We start from the raw sequence: 21,896 nt of genomic DNA on the forward strand, positions 1-21,896 counted from the left end.
CTCCCCCTCCCTCTCTTTTCAGGCCAACAGGGTGTCTTTTATCTCCGGCGAATGATTCAGCTTGGGTCTGAATGTGTGTAGGCGTGTGTATGTGTGTAGTGTATGTTTGCATTTGTGTGCACGTGTGTGCATGACTGCACGTGTGTGTGTGTGGGTGTGCGTGCGTCTGTGCATGCATCCAGTCTTCTCTACAGCTCATCAGGGAGAAGGGACTCAGTAATAGTTTCCATCCACAGCTGGAAATAATAGAGATTCCCATACAGGCACAAGCTGCAGTCGCACTGCCTTTTACTGTTTCACGTGAGGGAAAGGAGGAGGCCATTTCCAGACCTGTGTGACATAATCAGCCAGTAATCCTCACTCTATATTCAATATGTCACGTCTTAGATCTGGTGTCTATCACTTTCACCTCAGACACAAACAGACCAGTGTGCATCCCATGAGATCCAGATGGCTCAGTTAGTAAAGTAGCCTAGCGTATTCACCTGTCACCTCACACACTACAGGTATAATGTAAGTGTACTCATGGACAAGTGCAAATACACACACAGACACACACACACACAGAGAGACACACACACACACGCACACATGGGCGTGCACACAGGATCTCTGCGAAGAATCAGTGTTTCCATGCTCTGCTCCAATACCAGGCCCCATTTACCCACCCAGTAGGCTATAGGAAAAACCCGGCAGCGAGGAGAAGAAGCAGGTTTACCTCGTGCTAATGCTTCACTTGCTGCAAAGTGTGGTTGTGGATCAACTGTATCTGCTTACTGTAATCTCTGTGTGTCCGTTCCAGGCTTCGCAGACTTCCTGATAAGTGACAGCTCTATCAGTCTGTTCCCACAGCAGCCTGCAGGATTCCACCACTCTGCTCTATCAGTCTGTTCCCACAGCAGCCTGCTGGATTCCACCACTCTGCTCTATCAGTCTGTTCCCACAGCAGCCTGCTGGATTCCACCACTCTGCTCTATCAGTCTGTTCCCACAGCAGCCTGCTGGATTCCACCACTCTGAGTCCAGAAGCTGCTCTCAGCTCTGCCATCCAAGATAAATATTTAACAGCTTGGCTGTGAGATCACCAACCAAAGGTCACATCTCTCTCTCTCTATCTCTCTGTCTCATCGCGTCTGTCTCCACCTCAGACCTTGAGACAACTCATGTCAACCAACCAGCAGCACCTCATTAACGCCTTGGATTACTGTCAGTGGATTCACCACTCAGTGGTCAATGAACAGCAAACAATTCAGTACTGAAGGAATGATATTTAGGCCACGTGGGGGGGGGGGGGGGGGGGGGGGGGGGCAGGTGCCCCCCTCAGATTAAAAAAAAATAAAAACAGTAATCATGGCAGCATCAATCCCATTTTCAAACATGTGAAAATGAAATGTTAGTTATTATAGGCATAGTTTGCATAGTTTGCATAGCAAGTTAGCTACTTGTACCTACTATGCAGCTAAAGTTAGCATTGTAATGTTAGCCAGAGCTGTTATGGCAGTGAGCTGTTAGTTTTTACCACCACTATCACATGTTATACTGTAGTTAGCAAAACACTGAATTCCATTTGATGTCTCCGGGTCAAGATGCAGTTCTTTAAAATAAGTTGCATTGTGGACTTTTTATGTGAATAACATTTTGGGTGAAGCAATACCAACATTTTAGAAATAGCTAAATGGACCGATTGATAGATAAATCAATCAACCATGAGTGGGTTCAGCACACTTTATCTGGGCAGACTGATTGAATCATTGCAGATCTATTCAGACCTCAGGTCGCCACCAAATTGTTTTAGCCGGTGACCTTTGGTCGCCACTGAATGTCGCCCCCTCAGAATTGTGGCTTGCATGATGCATGAGTCATATTAAAAAGGTATTGAACTCTCAAATTCAATCTCTGCAACTTCAGGCAGATTAGAGCATCTCTGACTGACAGTGCGGCCTTAACTTTCCTCCACTCAATGATATTTGCACATATAGACTACTGCCTTACGAGCTGGTCCTTCACAGGAGTAACCACCTTGAAGCCCATCGAGTCTCTATATAAAAAGGCTCTGAAAGTTTTAGATAAGAAACCTACATCTTACCATCATTGCAATATCCTTCTCAAGTACAAGCTCCTCAGCTTTGACAATTATAAAACATTTAAAATTGCCTGTATGATCTATAAAATCCTTCATGGGCTAGCACCACCTCCTTTAGAATACTTTATCAAGCGGAGAGCTACCCAGAACATCACGCGAAGCTCATCGAGAGGCGACTGTGAACTACCTCTGAGACGGTCCTCTGTAGGACAAAATGTTTTGTCCTACAGAGGTAGCAAACTGTGGAATAGCCTACCAATGTCAGTCGGAGAGAGTAGCAGTATTCGCACCTTCAAGGGGCTGTTAAAGTCATGGCTCAGATCAAACCAAAACTGCGACCACATCTAAACCCTTTTGTTTCATGTGTTGTTTTTTGTATATGTATAACCCTGAAAGTCCAATGTCTACCTTAGTCAATGTCCCTAATGTCTCCTGTTTTTGCTTTATTTGTATTGCATACCTGAATTGAAAGTCTGTATATGCACACCTGAATTGGAAAGTTAAATGCCTCCTTCATGTATATGTATGTCTCCTCTCCTCTTTACCCCATATGTACAGTATGTATATGTCACTTACATCATATCCCTGTCAGTTGCCCTATGTATGCACTAATTTTTCTATTTCTTCTTCTTTTTAAACTTTTTGCACTTTACCTCTACCTGTCGAGGGACTACGGTTGGAAATTAGCTAAGGCTACAATCCGGCACATTTACATGCAAATGTTCATTAATGTTGCACTGTCCCTGAAAATAAATAAATAAATAAATAAATAAATAAATAAATAAATAAATAAATAAATAAATAAATAAATAAATAAATAAATAAATAAATAAATAAATAAATAAATAAATAAATGCCCCTGAGGCCACTAATGATCAATTTGCAGTGATTGTGAGTGGATCATTGCTTCTCTGGGTCTTGCAAGGTTTAGTGCTTTCTGCCAAGTGCTAGTATTATTATGTGTATTTTCAAGATGATCAATCATTCTTTGCAAGAAACTTGAAATAATAATTCCTGTCTAGTGGGGGGGGGGGGCTATTAATATTATCAGCAGTACAACACTGCCTCGTAGTGGTTCTAATGAGAATTGCATGGAATTTATATTTTACAACATGAACGCTGCATTTTTGACCCGAGAACAACAGTATGTCAGACAGCAAATCTGACAAAAACAGATTTCTTAATCTTACCAGACATCCTGTGGGCATTCTCCTTTATCAGAACCAGCTCAGTGGCCTTGTGGTCTGAGTGTCTGCCCTGAGACTGAGAGGTTGTGAGTTCGATCCCCGGCCGAGTCATACCAAAGACTATAAAAATGGGACCCATTTGCCTCCCTGCTTGGCACTCAGCATCAAAGGGTTGGAATTGGGGGTTAGATCACCATATGATTCCCGAGCGCGGCACACGCTGCTGCTCACCGCTCCCCCAGGGGATGGGTCAAATGCGGAGAACAAATTTCACACATTGTGGGACTTTACCTTTACCATTATCATAGAGGCTGTCCGAAAATGTCTTGGTATCTTTTAGAGAAGATGGCCATGACGCATCTGTATCTTCTGGTTGAATTGATTGCTGTTCTCGTGACGTAACAATGTGTCTCTAGTCTGCATGTGGGGGGTGGGGGGATCTAAACAAACAGCACATGGAGGGTAAAGGGGGAGGGCTGGAGGGAGGGACTCCACTTTAGAAAGTACGGTATTAATGAATGAAACAGGAAGAGTGGCTTGGTAATGCTACATTCCTGTCTAAATAAGTGATTTTCAGAATAGCTGCCTTTATCTGGCATCCCCTCTCTCAGCCATGCACACATCACACCAACAGAGGGAGCCAGATACCAGGACAGCGTCCATTCCATAGCTACCTCCAGTTGGGATCAGTGTTGGGGGTAACTCATTACAAAAGTAACATTACATGTAATATATTACTTAATATAAACTTTAAGTTTACAGTAACTCAGTAATATAACTTATTACCAATAGGATTTCATTAATATTATACGTTACTTTGTCAAGTACCACAAGTTGAGTTAATTTGTTTTTAATCAAAGCAAATATTTAAATAAAGATACAATAATTTCCTAACCAAATTGTGTGTTTTTATGCAAATAACCACTAGATGACAATCTTTGCGTTGACTCAACGCTGATGAAGGCTACCTGCTGAAATGCGTACGTTGTTGCTGCTGTACCTTTTATGTATTAAACACCTAAAGGACATTATTGAGTGCTGGCCTTTTCTACCTTTTGCATTGTTTTCTTCTACATCACATCAGTGGTGTTGAGTTGACCTCCGGGGACACCCAGAGGTCAAAGGGTGGAACAGCTTAGGCTCAGCACTGTAGAGATGATCAATCAAAACAGCTCTGGTCACATTAGTATGCCACTTTATTGTAATCACCAACAGTACAGTGTACACTGATCTGCTCAATCACGTATTAAAAAAAACAACAACATTGTACATGGAATATAATCATTTCTGACGGGAGTTACCCAGCCTTTATCATGTGTTAGAAACCCTGCTCTACACAAGGATACACAGGATCACTTTACAGTATGTTGGGTTGAAAATTTGACAGCATGCTCACAACATAACACATTTTATTTATGTTGCCTAACCTGATGTTGGGGATTCTGCCTGCTACAATTTTAAATGTCTTTACTTTGCCGATTGCACTCTCCACGTGAACTCTGCGAGCAGCAGAGATGGGCAGTATTTTAAATACATGTATTTAAAAAACGTATTTCAAATACATTTGTGTATTTTGTAATTGGCTGGACCGAGAAAAATAAGATGCAATTTGTATCAAGATACTTCAGACCTTGTATTTTGTGTATTTTAAATACATAAAATACTTTTTTCTTTAATTTTATGTTATTTTATTCTCAAATTGACACATTCTTACCATTGACACAGGTTTAAACTGTGGAGGAAAAAAATGTGACATGTCACTTCTATACTCTACCTCTGATTGCCTTACCCTCAGAACAAACTCAACGACAAATCAGAGGCAGAGTAGGGTGGGTCTTGAGTCAGACTTCACATCACTTCTTCGTCTAGTATGAAGCCTTGTGCTGGTGGAAATTCCCCCAGAGATAAATTACTAATATAAATTGATGATTATATATTGCATGCACTGGCCTATCTGCAAATGACTGCATATTCAAACCAGTGTATCATATTGTATGTATCAAGACACAACTGGCACAATTGGCAAAGTGGGTGGCATTGTGTGTGACGGCAGTGTGGGTCATGATTGTGATGTCATCAGTGATGTCACTCGATCAATTGTGATGTCATCAGTGATGTCACTTGAGCCACTGTTTGCTCAACTGTGATGTTATTCAGGCAGTTGCGATGTCATCAGTGATGTCACTCAAGCAACTCTGATGTAGTATGAGCCGATGGCGCACATTTGCACGATGGCACCAAGGTGGGTGGGCGGTGTCTGTCTGTCTGTCAGTCATGATTTTGGGAGCCCGTGGATCCGGCGATTTCCATAACTGCAGCCATGGCGCATCATCTCTAGGGATACTATTATGATGTCAGATATCTAGGGCTAACATGGTCAAAGTTCCAAAGCTTGAGGTTAACATGTAGAAATGCTGCCTGTAAGTCAAAAGCCCTCACAGAAGGTGATTAACAGCTGAAGTGAGGGAGAAATTAGCTGTGCTGAAAAACAGCTAAAACTGAAATGAAAGAACTGTAATGTGTTAGAGGGTACACATTGGAGAATACTGTCACAGAGGAGTAAGAGATGATTTACCATCTAAGAATACCAGAAAATGTCACATTTGATAAGCTGAAATCAGAAAATTAGGACATTTTCCTTACAGAAATTGCTCAAAATGATGAACAGATGATCAAAGTAGGCAATTAATGTAATATTTGGCAATGAATTGATGCATTGACTAATTGTTGCAGCTCTTTATCAGTTTTTATAAAATGTATTTTTATGTATTTTCAAAATACAAAATAATTAATTAATTAATAATTTGTATCAAAATACTTTATGATGTATTTTCGCCCATCTGTGGCGAGCAGCTATCTTTTTAGTTTTGGTGACATCAGTGGCTGCCATCTGTCTGTTTGACTGAGCGAAAGGGGGGATATTTACTCTGAGTCCAATCTCTTCCAACTCATTCTCAATGAGAAACCCTTTGTCGACCATTACACCATCCCCCTTGTTCAGGTAGTTATGTTCCATGAGTGTATTCAGCATCTTTAGAAAGTTACTTTTATGAACAATTTCCTTGTCACTGTCAGACAAGGATCCAGTAAAAAGAGTTGGTGTAAACATGATAGCACCACGTTGATCACATGCAATCAATGATTTCAAAGTGTTGGTTGTAGTTTGAGGAACTTTGGCTTTGCAGCACCAATGCACTTGGTTTCTCTATCCTAATTTCTGTGCAATCAAGTATTGCCAGACTTGTAGGAAATTCCATTTTATATTTATTTGGCATATGAGAGATTATGATGTCTCTATGTGGCCATGCAGGGAGTTCCCCAAGTACACCAAACATGTAGTCAACCCATGAGTTAAACAGAGTGGCTGTGCTGCGTTCAGGTATCTGAAATCTGTAAGCCAGATCCTTTAAAGTCAAAGTTTTGGTGCAACTTCAAGAGAACTAGCAAAATTTGGTGACGTAGTGGCATTTCATTAATTTCTTGATGCACTCTCTTATAGATCAGTGGGACACTAGTTTGTGGAGATGTTTCAGTGCTTGGCACTGCAAACACAGTGCATAGGTTCAGGTTGTTCAACTGGTCATAACTAAAGCCAGTGCAATACTGTAATTAGTTTGAAATATTGCTGGGGTGCAACATTTCTGGTGTCAGTCTGTTTGGAATCAGATTTTTTCTTAATTCAGCTATTTCAGCATCCCTCTGAGCCAGCACTGTCCTTAATCTCACCAGTTCTTGCTCCTCTTCCCTTGCGGGCAGCTCTGAAGGCGGATGCTGGTCGAGTTGTGGTTGCTCTTGCAGCTGTTCTTGCTCTTCCTCTGGCTCTTCCCCTGCAAATACAAGTTCATGGTTAATTTGTATTTAACTCATTGAGTGCCAATGACGACTTTAGTCGTCAATTGCTTTAGTGACGTAGAGCAGTGGTTCTCAAATGGGGGTCCGTGGCACTTTGCCAGGGGGTCCGCGAAAAGTTTTCAAGTAATTTTTTTTTTTTTTTTTTTTTTAATAAAATGCTACATGTTACTTATTCCTTCTCAAACTACTTCCTACATGGTGCTAGTCTATCAAAATATCTTGGCTGTCATTGATTGTGTTGCATAGTGGTTTTCTGTACTGTTGACAAATTGTGATATTGTAAGTCGCTTTGGACAAAACAAAAGTGTCTGCTAAATGACGTAATGTAAATGTAATGTAATAAAAAAAAAAAAAATTTTTTTTTTTGCAAAATCTTCATAGTTCAACGAAAATAGTTTATGCTTTAAATCTAAAATGGTTCATGGATTACATTCTAATAACAAACCTATCAAATTAAAAGTCAAGCACGTTACCGTGGAAACAATTAAGCTTAGCCCAAAATCACAAATCAGAACGAGGGGGTCCCCGGTATATTTTCTATCTTGTAAGGGGTCCTTGGCTGAAAAACATTTGAGAACCTCTGACGTAGAGTGCCAAAGACGACTAAAGTCGTCAATTGCGTTTTTTGACGGTGGGACGTGTATCAAAGCCAGATCCATCTCCTGTGAAAGTATGGTGGCTGTCGAATGTGTAAAAGCTATTTTAGGGACCCATTAGGTGGCGACAGTGCTCTCCAGATTAGAGAACGGCCAGGAGAAAAGAGAGAAGAAGTCATGAGGAAACGGAAATCGCATCGATATGCATGAAGCATAGCTGTGCCTGTGAACAGCAGTCAATCTGCTGACACCACAATTGAGCTCCTCCGTCTCCGCTGCAATAGCCCCTCCATATGATTTAGTTGCCGACACCAGCCTCTTTCTGAAAAGTTACATTATTCTCAGCTGGGAGCCGGGACAGGTTGTGAAAAAGCGGGGGGATGCAGCGCACTTTTCAGTGCAGACGGAGCAAAAGCAGAGCGAGAGCAAACGCAGCGACACTCAGAGTCGCGCAGAGACACTCCCACGAAGGAGGAGGAGGAGGGGGGTGGGGCACGCAGGGCAGCGTACAACACACAACACCCACACAGCAGGCTCGATTGACAGAGACAGGCGAACAAGCTATCTGATGCCCACCAGCAGTAAATCAAGACCAGCAAGAAGGTGTAGGGTCTGCGCACGCAGGGGCCAGCGCTGCTGATTGCAGCTAAAAAATATTATTTTGCCAAACAAAATTCCTTTGTTTTCACTGTTTTATTGAAGTAAATTATTTTTGAGGTGTCACATCAGAAAATATTATCTTCAGAGTCAGTCATGTGCTTGAAATGCTATATTTCACAAAAGGCTCAATATCTCAGCTTCTAGATGGAAACGCCAATTTTTTCTGTTTTTGACCTATCTTCTCCGGCTGATAACTAAAGAACGGAAAATGATATCAATAAACTTTTTTTTGCTGCTGATACAATAGAGTCTCATCGTTCTTTGTGCGTGTTCGGTGTTTACATAGTAATATCACACAATATTCTGTGGGCCTCGAGAAATCACTGAAAACGCTCTGAAACTCTGGCACTGGGAGCGTCCGTTCTCCAAAAGTGGCTGGCACTCAATGAGTTAATCAATGATTCATTCATTATCAATTGAAGGGACATTGTGGCTAAAATAGCATAAGACTGCATGATAACACCAGTGCCAATAGAGCTCAACAGGCACGTGACTTTTCGTGAGGTAATTTGCCCCGGAAGTAAGTTCAATAAATGCAAATATAACAAGTTTTAAGGCTCGAACCAAGCCAACACGTGATCCAGACAATCTTGAGTGACCATAAAACATTCGGTTTAAGCGAGAACAAAATCCCCCCCCCGCCCCCCCCCGTTGTTATTTGTTTGTTTCTTCTGGGGCAAATTACATCACGAAAAGTCACGTGCCTGTTGAGCTCTATAACCACAATCTAGCCCTCCCTCTCATATGTTACAAATATATGTTTTATGTTTGTGTACTTGTCATATTTTTATTTGTCTGTTCCCGTAGCTTCCACTGATAAAGAAGCCGGTATCATCCCCCGCCCATATCCTCTTCCTGTGCAGACAACATCCCCAGGCCCCTCTCTCCAGAGATACACATCCCAACATCTACACTAAAGAGCAATCACAGCTTCAACCTGGAGGAAGCCAGGAAGATTCAAGTCGAGACAAAGCCACAGGCTGCCTGTGACAAATGGCACAAAGAGCGAGAGGGAAGATTGACAGCCTCAAACTTTGGAAAGATAATAACCAAATGAGCCAAGGGCAAAGCAGCTCTACCAGGAGAAATATATAGACGCTAGATAATGCTGGCCTAATGCTGCAACCAGAGCTGCAGTTTCTTGGTGCAACACCAGACGCCATCATGTGATGATGGGGAAACTGGACTGCTTGAAATGAAGTGCCATTTTGGAGCAAGAGACATGACCGTAACAGAAGCAGCCTCAACCATCAAAGATTTCTATGTGGTCCATAATGGACAAGACATCAAAGTGTCAAAAAGCCACAACTGCTACTATCAAATCCAAGGGCAGCTGCTTTTAAGTGGCCTTGACTACTGTGATTTTATCCTTTGCACAAGGGATGATATGTACATTGAGAGTTTACACAGATGTCCCATTCATCAATGCAATGATTTCAAAGCTTCATGAATTTCATGTTAATAACATTTGTGACAAGAAATGTATCTAACCTCTTTCTCTGACTTCTTGGTCGTTCCTGGTCCTTCTAGGAGCTGATTCACACCTTCTGTAAATAAATGGGAGATAACTTAGTAGCACTCAAAGTTACATAAATAACTCACCAACATTAACCATGCCATGTCACTTTAAAGGACTTTATATTTTGCACTTTACAATTTGTGATTGTTTTTCAGTCTCTACTATTGATGTGACCGTTGCGCTGCATGCTTGTGTAACGGCGTTGTGTAGGTGGTACTTGCAGCAACCCATGTTAAGGGCTTGTCCAGGGGTGGATTCGAACTGCCGACCCTCGGCTTGGGAGTCCAGCATGTTAACCGCAACACCAAGAGAGCTAGCTCCCTTGGCGGAGCTGGTTAACATGCCTTTATAGAGAGCCGCAGGGATGACGTATTTTTGTAGGCTGAATGCGGAAGTCCCGAACTTCCTGGTTCAACACTGTTTCTGTCTATGGGATTTTTGAATGGGTTTTTGCCGCGATGCTTCAAATAAGGTCTCTGGGCAACGCAAGATTAATCAAACGCGAACCAGAGTTCCGTCGGATAATCTTCACACATGAGGACCACTTTCATGAGTTTTGTAGCGTAAATGCGAGCCCTAGAAGTAAAATGCTCGAGCTAAGCTAATCCAGAACTACACACTGTCGCATAGGCTTCCACGTCACGTCAGCACTCAACCTGGACTGTTGTTGATGTGTGCACTGATTACCCCGGGCTGAACGGGGCTGAACCAGGTGAGGGAAAGAGAATTTCCGTGTTCGCCCTTTGAAGTGGTGACGTTATTGACGTATATATCCCTATCGACTCAAAAGTGTAGTCTCATTTAGCCGTTTGCTAGCTAGCCACCCTTTTAACGGCACATAAAAGGTCCGTGTACCTTCCGTTCATTCTATTTCCAATTCTGAAACGCAAATTAAAAAACAAATTTAGGGCAATGTTTTCTATTTCCATTCCCGAAACAAAAATCGGACAACTAATTTAATTACCCTTTTTAAAAAAAACGATTGCATTTAAACTCAAAATGTAGTTTTCGGGGAAAGGCCTTACATTTCTGTATTTCCATTTTCTATTTTCTATTTTTACGCTTTTCAGTCTGCGGCCCGGAAATAAAATAAATAATCGCACGGATTGGTCCGCTTGTCAGGAAGGTCCGTGTACCCCAGGTGTACCCCAGGAACTTTAGTTCAATGCCCAGCTCAATGCCCAGGACGCGCACGGTGAAGTTGTGCGGTGCTAATTCATGTGGAGCTCTGGCTTAACAATGGACTCGACCAGTTATATCCTTTTTAAAGGAAACAAAAGGCTAACGCTTAAGGAGGACGACATGATTGGCGATAAAATCGCCAGAATATTCCAGGTAGGTAACACTTTTTTTCGTTTGCTTGGAGAACATGCTAAGATCAATGCTAGCACACGACTAGCCGACTTGTTAATGCTCCTCAATGTTTTCTTTCAAAGGTATATGCTCCTAGCCTGTACATAACTGATGATGACAATGTGGCGATATTCCCGGGATCGGCTGGACATTTCAGCTGCTTGGACCTTAGACCTCGTGGCCACTATGAGGTTTGTAACAGCTTGGTGGTGTGTATGTGTTGCTCCAGGATATAGCCAGCACCATAACATGCACAGACTCAGGCTACGGCAGTTGTGGGATTTCGCACGTACTGTTTTATTAACTATAAGTTGGTCGACCATATAAAGCCTTGTCGCTACAGCACTAATATGTCTCACACACATGTATAGGAACAATATAGTGGCAGTATTGACACACACACACACACACACACACACCAATGTTACGCGAAGTGACAGACCTGAGACCTGCATGGAGGTCTAGTGGACTAATGTGGTACTGCATCTGTGACTGTTACAGGTTCATGGGGATGATATTGGTCTACCAGTCGCCGAGCAGACTCATCCATTGTCAGGCCAGCACCGTTTCCAGTTCCACCGTACAGCACAGCCCACTGCTGCTCTAGGGTCAGCTGCTCAGGCCATAGCTCCCACTCCCCCCCGAGCAAGCATGAGTAACACCTTCCAAAGGTACGCCCAGTTCCATCAGTTCAGAGCCCCTACCAGCTACATATGAATAAATCAACATCATTGTATTTGTTTTTGTAATTCTTAAGATTCGTTGTAACCAAGATAATTTAAAAACTTGAATCAATTGTAATTGGATCAATTGTAATGTAGGCTATGTATTTGAGATGGAATTAATTTATTTGATCACTCCCACAACAATCTTTCTAGGTCTGTTTTCATTGCTGAGCTCAGCCAGGGGAAACTGAAGCCTGCCCGTATGGTTGTACTCAGACTGTTTGAGTTTGAAGCCACAACCACAGGTATCCTGGCAAAAATACATGATGCCCTGCAGAGTGATGACCCTCTCATCCTGACTGATGCCCAGGGAAATGCGATTGTGGACTCCGAAGGGACAAGAGGTACTAATTGAAAAAAAAAAAATTACATCATAATAAATAAAAATGCTTTGTTTGATAAACTACATGCCCCATCTACTTAAATACTGTGCTCTCTTTGTCTCTTAATTTTTTGACCCACAAAGTATTCTGTTTAGCTGTTAAAGTGTTTACATTATATCTGTTACATGATTTGTCTTCCTCTCTTGCTAGGATCCAAGTATTGGAAGCAAAATGCAAAAAAGTTTCTTGCTGTCCCAGAGGAGATCTTCCATGAGTTCCAGCAAGGAACCAAGGGAAAGAAACTGAGGTAAACATTTTAGTTACTGTCTATCAATATTTGTCTTTCATTTTGTTTTAAATAACATCTCTTAGAAAAAAGTTATCATTCTGAACAGAACTGGTGAATATTGTATAATAAATTGTTTTCTGTTGTTTTTAACCCTCCTTGTAGTCCTAAAGATATGGACTCCACAGGTCTTCAGGAGGTCCATGATAAAATAGAAGAAGTGATCTTGGTTGCTCAAGGACTGAGTGAAGTCAGCACAGTCATGAAGGACCTGTGTGCCAGCAACACCAGTGGTGCCATGCTGGTTCTGACCCACACCATGATAACACACATGAAGGATGCCTTTGGTTGTATTGTATGCAAAGGTCTGTAACATAATTTGTTGTTTGGTCTATATTAAAGTCTACCTTTTTAAGCGGGATCAAATTGAATGTCCAAGTGAATCAAGCATTAATTTCTGCTTTTCCATGTTATAGTGAAACTGTCCCTTGCCATGCTTTTAAACATGTAATATGTAGATTAAAGGAACAGTTCACCCAGAAATTAAAATTCTGTCATCTACTCACCCTCATGACAGTTAAAACACAAGTAGCAAGTGGGTCTCCATTGACTTTATATGCACTGTATTGAAGTCAATGGAGAGCCACTTGCTACTTGTGTTTTAACTGGCATGAGGGTGAGTAGATGACGGAATTTAAATTTTTGGGTGAACTGTTCCTTTAAGTACAGACAAGATAATATATTGAACTCTAATCTTGCATGTGTATTGTCCTTTTTATTTTCTTTATCAAACAGGGCTAATGGAAGAGCCTGTGATTGCCATCTGCTGCAAAAGCTTTGTTGGCTGCAAAACCTGCGTTGACCAGTGGATGCTGACATCTGACCAGTGCCTCAAATGCAGGGCAGAGGAGTTCTCTGTCAATGTACACAGGCTGACCAGTCTTGACAATGTTCTCTCCATATTGGCTGGTGTAATTAAGATGTGATTCATCGAGGCGGTGTCACGTCACCGACTTGAGTCGGTCTGTGTAGGAACGCTGAGGGGGGCGGTGGGGGAAGTAACCCATTCTTTCTAGGCAGCAGTTAGCATAATAGCAACTAGCCCAGCCCAGACAGACAGGATCAGCAGAAGACTTCTGCCCCAGCAGAAGTCTGTTTAGATAATATGCGTTCACTGCGGTCGATGAATCCCTGATCCTGTTTTCCTGGGCTGGGCTAGTTGCTATTATGCTAACTCTGCTGCCTAGAAAGAATGGGTGAATTCCCCCACCGTGACCCCGCCCCCCTCAGCATTCCAACACAGACTGACCTGTTCTATAGCCCTTTAAGGCACTTTAAGTGTGATTGTATCACGTTCTGTGAATTAAGCTTGACTACCTCTGTTACATCTGGCACCTTGTTCTAAGACCAGTTGGAATTTTGCACTTGAACAGCTGTAGAGGATACAGAATAGTTTTATTTTTATACATTTTTTGTATTTCATGTTGCACTTAAGACACTTTATTTTACATTTTCATGCATATTGTTGCGTAATGTTTATCAGATACAGCAATGCATCTTGGAAAGGTACGAAGTTATAGTTTACAACGTTGTCTAACAAAACTGAAATATCAGGGTACTCTGCAGCAAAACGTTGTTCTGCTGATATTTTGTCCTCCTCAGTTGAGAAGGGGTCAGTTCCAAAGCAGGAGACTCTAGTCAGTGAAGAGCCAACATCCTGCTGGTACATGTCTGCTGCTTGGGAGGCATGTGGCAACAACTCCTCTCCTAGTTTTTTTGGACATCCTCCTGCTGCCAAACGATTTGGTTTTCCTTTGCCTGTGAAGCAAAGCATAGGTCACAAAATGTCAAGCTATTGTTAAAAATCACTGTGTCAACTTTAAAATAAAAAAAAGGACTGGATTGTGTGATACATTTTTTCTATGTAACTCACCTGGGATTCTGTGTGCATTCCATGCATGTACAGCTCTTGTTATGCCAATCTTGCACAGCTCAGCAGTAAGGTTAGATGTACAATATCTTGTGACATTGTCGTCCATGAGGACTTCCTGATCCTGCAGCTGCACGAGGGCCTCCTTCACTGGGTAATTTACCCGGTTATTTATCTCCACCCACATTCGCTCTACCGTATGATTCTGTAGACAAGAAAAGGGTAGAGAAAAAAAAGTTAAGTGTTAAATAGCTATATATTCCAATAACAATCATTGCTAGAGTTTGTTATTTTGTTCAGTACCAGTACATAACATCTCCAAAGCTTAGTCTCATTTTGGGCATTAGAAGCCACATTTTGTACATTAAGGAGACCGTTACCTCACCTTTGTTGACTGAGTTTGGAGATATGGTTGCCTTTGCAAGTTGTGTCTGTGGTTAGACAGCATCTCCTGCATGTAGAGGGACAAGTAAAATTCCCGACCATGGTCCACCCTGACCTGGTCCCACATCCCATATTCAAGAACTGCTGATCTGTAAAATAGTGAAACATGACTCAATCAAATGTTGACTCATCAAATGTTAAGTCTGCAATGTAGGATAGACCAACAATATTGCAATCTACTAGTGCACTGTTTGCACAATTATTAGCCAAGTTGTATTTTTGTGACTTATTGAAAAGAAGGGTGGCTATATTGGTCACAGATTTTTTTTATTTTTTTTTTATGTCAAATGTTTATTTGGAAATGTTTAGTTGTTTGTTTATTATTCTCACTTTAACAGAAGAATAAACAGGTGAGATGGGAACATTTTTCCATTCAGTTGGATAATAGTTCTACACACTTATAGTTGCCTAATAATTGTGCACACAGTAAAACATGACAAAAAGATGTCATTAAAAACAATCACAAAAGTTGGGAAAAATGACAGAAAAAGGTCACAAAAAACTGTTTCAAAAAATCTCAAAAAACATGTTGCAAAAAAAGTCACAAAGAAAGTCAAAAAAAATAGAAGTTGTGAGAAAAGTTAGTCTTTATATTACATACAAAAGTAAAAAAAAAAATCTTTGTATGTAACTAACTTTTCCATGGACTTTTTCACAAAAAAGTATGCCTGCCTGAATTTTTGCCCTAGGGGGTACTTGGATTCAGAAATCAGAGAAAGGGGGTACTGAAGCCAAAAAAAGTTGAGAAGCACTGGACTAACCTGTAAACTTCTTCATATATCGTGAGGTTATTTTTGACAGGCATAGTTGCGTGGGCAACGACCTTACTGCTGTACCCATCTATTGCGAGAACGTGTGTCACTCCGAACATCACCAATTTTTCATTCTGGTCGATGTGGATTTTGTGTCCCATGTATGCAGCACTGTAGGGGACGGGGTTAAGGTTACGTGCGCCCTTTGGGGGAAAAGTAAGTAAAAGTTAGCTAGTAAAATACATTATACCATATACCACAACATTAAAGGCTTGCAAAAGATACTTACACGTTTGCGCATTTCGTGATAGGGACAATGAGTTGTTCTTAAAATCTTCCCCACCCGGCGTTCACCAGCAACCACTCCCATTGCAGACAGGTACCCGGTCATCATCTTTCGACCATATGTTGACCCTGTCTGATGAATCAACAGAAGTAAGCCGTGACATGTAGGTCTAGTCTTCATGGATTTATATTTCATAAAATATACGTAGTCTAGAAATAAATCAACAGAGGTGGGTAGAGCCAAAAATTGTACTCAAGTAAGTAGTGATGCACGATATATCGGCAATCATATCGGTATGGCCGATATTAGTCATTTTTTAATATATCGGTCATATCGGTATCGGTCAGATGTTGCAATGTTAATATCGGTTATCATTATCAGCCAAATTCTTCACATTGATATGAAATAATGCAGTAAATCTATGATTTATGGGCTTTTCCAAAGGCTTTGCAAATAAAGAAATGCATAACTTTTTCAAATTCAGTGTTAACATGTGTTTTTCAGTATGTACAAAATGTGATGATCATAAAAATGTGGTTTTATACAGATCATATCGACATCGGTAAATATCGGTTATCGGCCATAACAGCAATGTTAATATCGGTTATCGGCATCGGCCAAAATTTTCATATCGGTGCATCCCTACAAGTAAGAGTATTGTTACTTAAGAATAATATGACTCAAGTAGAAGTAAAAGTAGTAGTAGTAGTAAAAGTAGTCATCCAAATAATACTTGAGTTAAGTACTGAGTAACTGTTGAGTAACATCTGATTAATTTGTGCATTTAATCAGACAAAAATACAAAATAATAATCTTCAGGTACATTTTAGTACTTCCAATGAATAAAATAATAGAATAAATAAAAATGAAAAATAAATTAAATATTTACAAAATAACAAATTACAGCACAAGAAACACTGAACCGTCAGAAAACGGACATATTGCATTTACATAACCTTTTAGTACAGCAGGTGAACAGGCGGTAAGCACCTTGAAGGTGTCAGCGACCCTGGCTATGCTGAGAGGACTACGTTATCTAGTTGGCACTAAAATGCCGCTGAATAGAGAGCTCCAGGGATGACGTATTTTTGTAGGCTGAATGCGGAAGTCCCGAACTTCCTGGTTCTTCACTGTTTCTGTCTATGGGATTTTTGAATGGGTTTTTGGCGCGATGCTTCAAATAATGTCTGTGGGCAACGCAAGTTTAATCAAACGCGAACCAAGGTTCAGCGGGATAATCTTCACACATGAGGACCACTTTCATGAGTTTTGAAGCGTAACTGCGAGCCCTAGAGGTAAAAAGCTCGTGCTAAGCTAATCCAGAACTACACACAGTGTCGCATAGGCGTCCACGCATTGATTGCGAGAGAAAGAATTTCCGCGTTCACTCGTGATGACGTATAATATCCGCGTCGACATTGTAGTCTCATTTAGCCGTTTGCTAGCTAGCCACCCTTTTAAAGGCACATAAAAGCTTCAAAACTCATAAAAGTGGTCTTCATGTGTGAAGATGATGTTACTAAACACTGGTTCGCGTTTGATTAAGCCAGCGTTGCCCAGAGAGATTATTAGAAGCATCGCGCCAAAAACCCATTCAAAACTCCCATAGGCGAAAACTGTGAAGAACCAGGGGGCTGTTAGCATCGATGATTTCCGGACTCGTTCCTGGAGCTCTCTCGCCAGACTAACTCGTTACTACCCACCTCTGTACATCAAAGAACACCAAAATAACCTACCTGATTAATTGCCCTGCTGATAGCAACCTCTAATTTTGTGTCGGATACATGTCCCCTCCTGGAAATGTTGTGATGTCCACAAAATCTCCTGACACTCATTTCAGAACATCCTTGCTGCACACCTAATTGTAATAAATTCGTGGAAATGTCCGCGTGTGAGAGATTTTGAGCAATCATTTCTCTAATTAAATTTCCATAGGGCTCGAGGGACACCATCTCGTCCAGACAGTCTTCAGACTCCTGCCGCCAACCGAATCTGCTACTGTTGTGCTGAAGACGTGCTAATCGCGGAAAAAGGCTAAAATACTGCTTCCGGTCATACTGCTTCCGGTTCACCTTGTAATAATACGGATATTAAGAAATCCCCGCATTTTTGCATTTTGGATTAACATAGATTGGATTCTTCGTGTTTATCTGGGAATATAAAAATCCATAATAGGAAAACAACACAAAATCCAATTTTATGGCTATATTTTAATGGAAAACGGCTCTTGTTTGTTTGTTTAAAAATATTGAAAAAAGAAAAATGCGTGTTTTTTTGTTTTCCGATTTGCGTTTCAGAATTGGAAATAGAATGAACGGAAGGTACACGGACCATAAAAGCTTCAAAACTCATAAAAGTGGTCTTCATGTGTGAAGATGATGTTACTACCATCTGGTTCGCGTTTGATTAAGCCAGCGTTGCCCAGAGAGCTTATTAGAAGCATCGCGCCAAAAACCCATTCAAAACTCCCATAGGCGAAAACTGTGTTGAACCAGGGCTGTTAGCATCGATGATTTCCGGACTCGTTACTGCGGCTCTCTATTCCTGGGGAGTGAGTTTAACCAATCCACTCGCTACCACTCGGGACTCACGAGGAATCCGCACTGATTCAACTCGGTTACACGGCACCAATGTAACGGCGTTGTGTAGGTGGTACTTGCAGCAACCCATGTTAAGGGCTTGTCCAGGGGTGGATTCGAACTGCCAACCCTCGGCTTGGGAGTCCAGCATGTTAACCGCAACACCAAGAGAGCTAGCTCCCTTGGCGGAGCTGGTTAACATGCCTTTATACCTGGGGAGTGAGTTTAACCAATCCACTCGCTACCACTCGGGACTCACGAGAAATCCGCACTGATTCAACTCGGTTACACTTGCACTAAGTCAAATTCCTCATTTGTAATCTAATTACTTAATGTGACTATTGAAGTGAAACTTGAATATATAATTTGCTGTAGCCGACCTCTTTTTTTGGAGATGGATGATACCATTTTGCTACCGTAGCCCCACTGTAGCTTGTAGCTTGGTGAACTCATCACTGGGCCCTCCATTGATGAAATGCTTAAACAAAGAATAGAAAATGTTATTAGAAGTCATTACTCACTAGGTCAGTAAGAGCCTGGTGACGCGAGGTTACTAGGTCAGCAGCACAAGTCAATGAATGTTTGAACACTGAATAGTTTATTAACACTGTCTGTGAATGGTGTTGTTTAGTATAAAGTTATGTCAGAGGGATGTTTGGGTTATGTGTTTTGTCCAAGTGGTCTGCAGTTCATTTGAGATTGGATGTCAAAGAGGCATGTTGTGTTATGTATCTGTTTTAACAGTTAGAGTTGGCTTGTTAGGTGCTACTGACTGTTGTCAGTCATGAAATGGCATTTTCACTTTTGCAAATAAAGTATTCTGGTTGACGTCAGCCAGCCTATGCTTTCTTTGTGACAAGAGTTAAAGCTAACAGTGTTTGGGGTATTACATGTAATGTATTACTTTTAGCAGTAACTCAGTAATATAACTTATTACTTATAGGATTTCAGTAATATTATGCCAGGTACTTTATCAAGTAACTCAAGTTACAAATTGATTTACATTTTTAAATCAAAGCACATATAAAGATACAATCATTTCCTAATCAAACTGTGTTTTTATGCAAAGAAGAATTTAGAATTGTGGATTGTTTACACTGACTTCAAAGCGGTTGACAGGGGCAGCGATGTCATTCTGCTGCTGCTGTTGTTTTGGTGAGAGTAATGCAAAAGTAGTGTAATAGTAACGAGTTACGCTACTCTACACAGACAGTAATATTGTAAAGTAACATATTACTTTCAAATGAAAGTAAATAGTAATAGTATATTACATTTTGAAAGTAACTTGCCCAACACTGACAGCTAAGTTAATGATTTTCAGTTGGGTGGGTTTGATTTCAGAAGACAACAGCTTAACTTTAGCTTAACTACAACCTGTTTGCTACAGCTAACACTGATGTCCCATTTAGTCCAGGCATTTTACGCAAATATGTGGGTCAACCTCACACTAATTGCAACAAAACCAAACTCAACTGTGTTTTTATGCAAAGAAGAATTTAGAATTGTGGATTGTTTACACTGACTTCAAAGCGGTTGACAGGGGCAGCGATGTCATTCTGCTGCTGCTGTTGTTTTGGTGAGAGTAATGCAAAAGTAGTGTAATAGTAACGAGTTACGCTACTCTACACAGACAGTAATATTGTAAAGTAACATATTACTTTCAAATGAAAGTAAATAGTAATAGTATATTACATTTTGAAAGTAACTTGCCCAACACTGACAGCTAAGTTAATGATTTTCAGTTGGGTGGGTTTGATTTCAGAAGACAACAGCTTAACTTTAGCTTAACTACAACCTGTTTGCTACAGCTAACACTGATGTCCCATTTAGTCCAGGCATTTTACGCAAATATGTGGGTCAACCTCACACTAATTGCAACAAAACCAAACTCAACTGTGTTTTTATGCAAAGAAGAATTTAGAATTGTGGATTGTTTACACTGACTTCAAAGCGGTTGACAGAGGCAGCGATGTCATTCTGCTGCTGCTGTTGTTTTGGTGAGAGTAATGCAAAAGTAGTGTAATAGTAACGAGTTACGCTACTCTACACAGACAGTAATATTGTAAAGTAACGTATTACTTTCAAATGAAAGTAAATAGTAATAGTATATTACATTTTGAAAGTAACTTGCCCAACACTGACAGCTAAGTTAATGATTTTCAGTTGGGTGGGTTTGATTTCAGAAGACAACAGCTTAACTTTAGCTTAACTACAACCTGTTTGCTACAGCTAACACTGATGTCCCATTTAGTCCAGGCATTTTACGCAAATATGTGGGTCAACCTCACACTAATTGCAACAAAACCAAACTCAACTGATTTTGTATCCTCAATATGTCCTCAATGAAGGAAAAAAAGTGTTAAGGAAATGTATGAAGGGAAAGTTTTGAAAATGACCTAAATATGATGGTAGCCTATGGAAGCCTTTTTTTTTTTTAATGTGCCATAAGTCTCATCACTTATATCCTGTATCTGTTTTTTGCTTCAAGGAGAAATAAAAATGTTAAAAAATAAATAAAAGTTTTTGGTAGCATCATATAGGTCATTTTCAAAATTTTCCCTTCATACATTTCCTTAACACTTTTTTCCCTTCATTGAGGACATATTGAGGATACAAAATCAGTTGAGTTTGGTTTTGTTGCAATTAGTGTGAGGTCAAGTGACATTTTTACTGGACTAATTAGCAAAGAAAAAAGCAGGACAAAATACTTCACTAACGTTAAGTTAAATAGCTAGTAGATGACATGAACAACGCACCTACGCAGCACTACACTATTGAGCTATACCGGTATGTGACGTTAATCTATAATAATAATGTCAACGTTGTCAACAATGTACACTGACGTTAGCAGCTACGCAGCACTACACCATTGAGCTAATAAACACTGAAGTAACATTAGGCCACAAAGCTAGCAGCTAGTTCGCTAACCTAACTTTAGCGAACTAGCAAAGTAAAGGCTATTTTTGTTTGCTGCAAAGTGACAAGTATACACGATATTGCCTCTTTTAAGTAACATAATATACACGATATTGCCTTACCTTAGAACAAATGTAGACATCCTTGTTTATCTTTTTTGAGTTGACTGTGTGTGTGGGCTACCACACAGCTTAATCCACCGAAGACATTTGTCTTGGTTTAGCGTGTTAGTGCGGTTTGGGAAAATGGATCGTTTGACCATTTTTCAACTTATAAATAAATAAATGTATAAAACCCCATAAAACCAGAGGAAACTCGCGTTTCCGAGTGCTTCTCTATGGAGCTCCACTAGGCTGAGAATGTCCAGTGTGCGCACTGTGATTGGCTCATCTGCGTTCGGGGCGGG

The 21,896-nt window shown here is 40.7% G+C and overlaps 2 protein-coding genes and 1 long non-coding RNA gene across 4 annotated transcripts in view; 1 reads left to right on the forward strand and 2 right to left on the reverse strand.

Moving 5' to 3' along the window:
* The window catches only part of sorbs3 (sorbin and SH3 domain containing 3), a 119,983-nt gene that overhangs the window by 27,710 nt on the left and 70,377 nt on the right, over nt 1–21,896 (reverse strand).
* On the forward strand, nt 10,890–13,569 carry LOC310783528 (uncharacterized protein; the record flags this gene model as incomplete). Its single annotated transcript, XM_083644411.1, has 7 exons — nt 10,890–11,231; nt 11,333–11,440; nt 11,751–11,920; nt 12,128–12,318; nt 12,508–12,604; nt 12,749–12,948; nt 13,379–13,569. The coding sequence occupies exons 1-7, from the start codon at nt 11,115–11,117 to the stop codon at nt 13,567–13,569; spliced, it is 1,074 nt and encodes a 357-aa protein (XP_083500537.1). The 5' UTR covers nt 10,890–11,114.
* Nucleotides 13,585–21,757, reverse strand: LOC310783530. 2 transcript variants are annotated; one of them, XR_014553093.1, is made up of 7 exons: nt 21,613–21,757; nt 18,955–19,052; nt 15,999–16,127; nt 15,719–15,912; nt 14,899–15,046; nt 14,517–14,718; nt 13,585–14,401 (listed from the first exon to the last, which is right to left on the reverse strand). It is a non-coding gene; the product is annotated as an uncharacterized lncRNA (long non-coding RNA). The 2 variants fall into 2 exon arrangements; XR_014553094.1 differs by lacking the exons at nt 18,955–19,052; nt 21,613–21,757 and adding an exon at nt 17,732–17,964 and having other exon boundaries at nt 13,587–14,401.

Source organism: Poromitra crassiceps (genome assembly GCF_964638095.1).
Source record: "Poromitra crassiceps genome assembly, chromosome: 10".
Lineage (NCBI taxonomy): Eukaryota > Metazoa > Chordata > Actinopteri > Beryciformes > Melamphaidae > Poromitra > Poromitra crassiceps.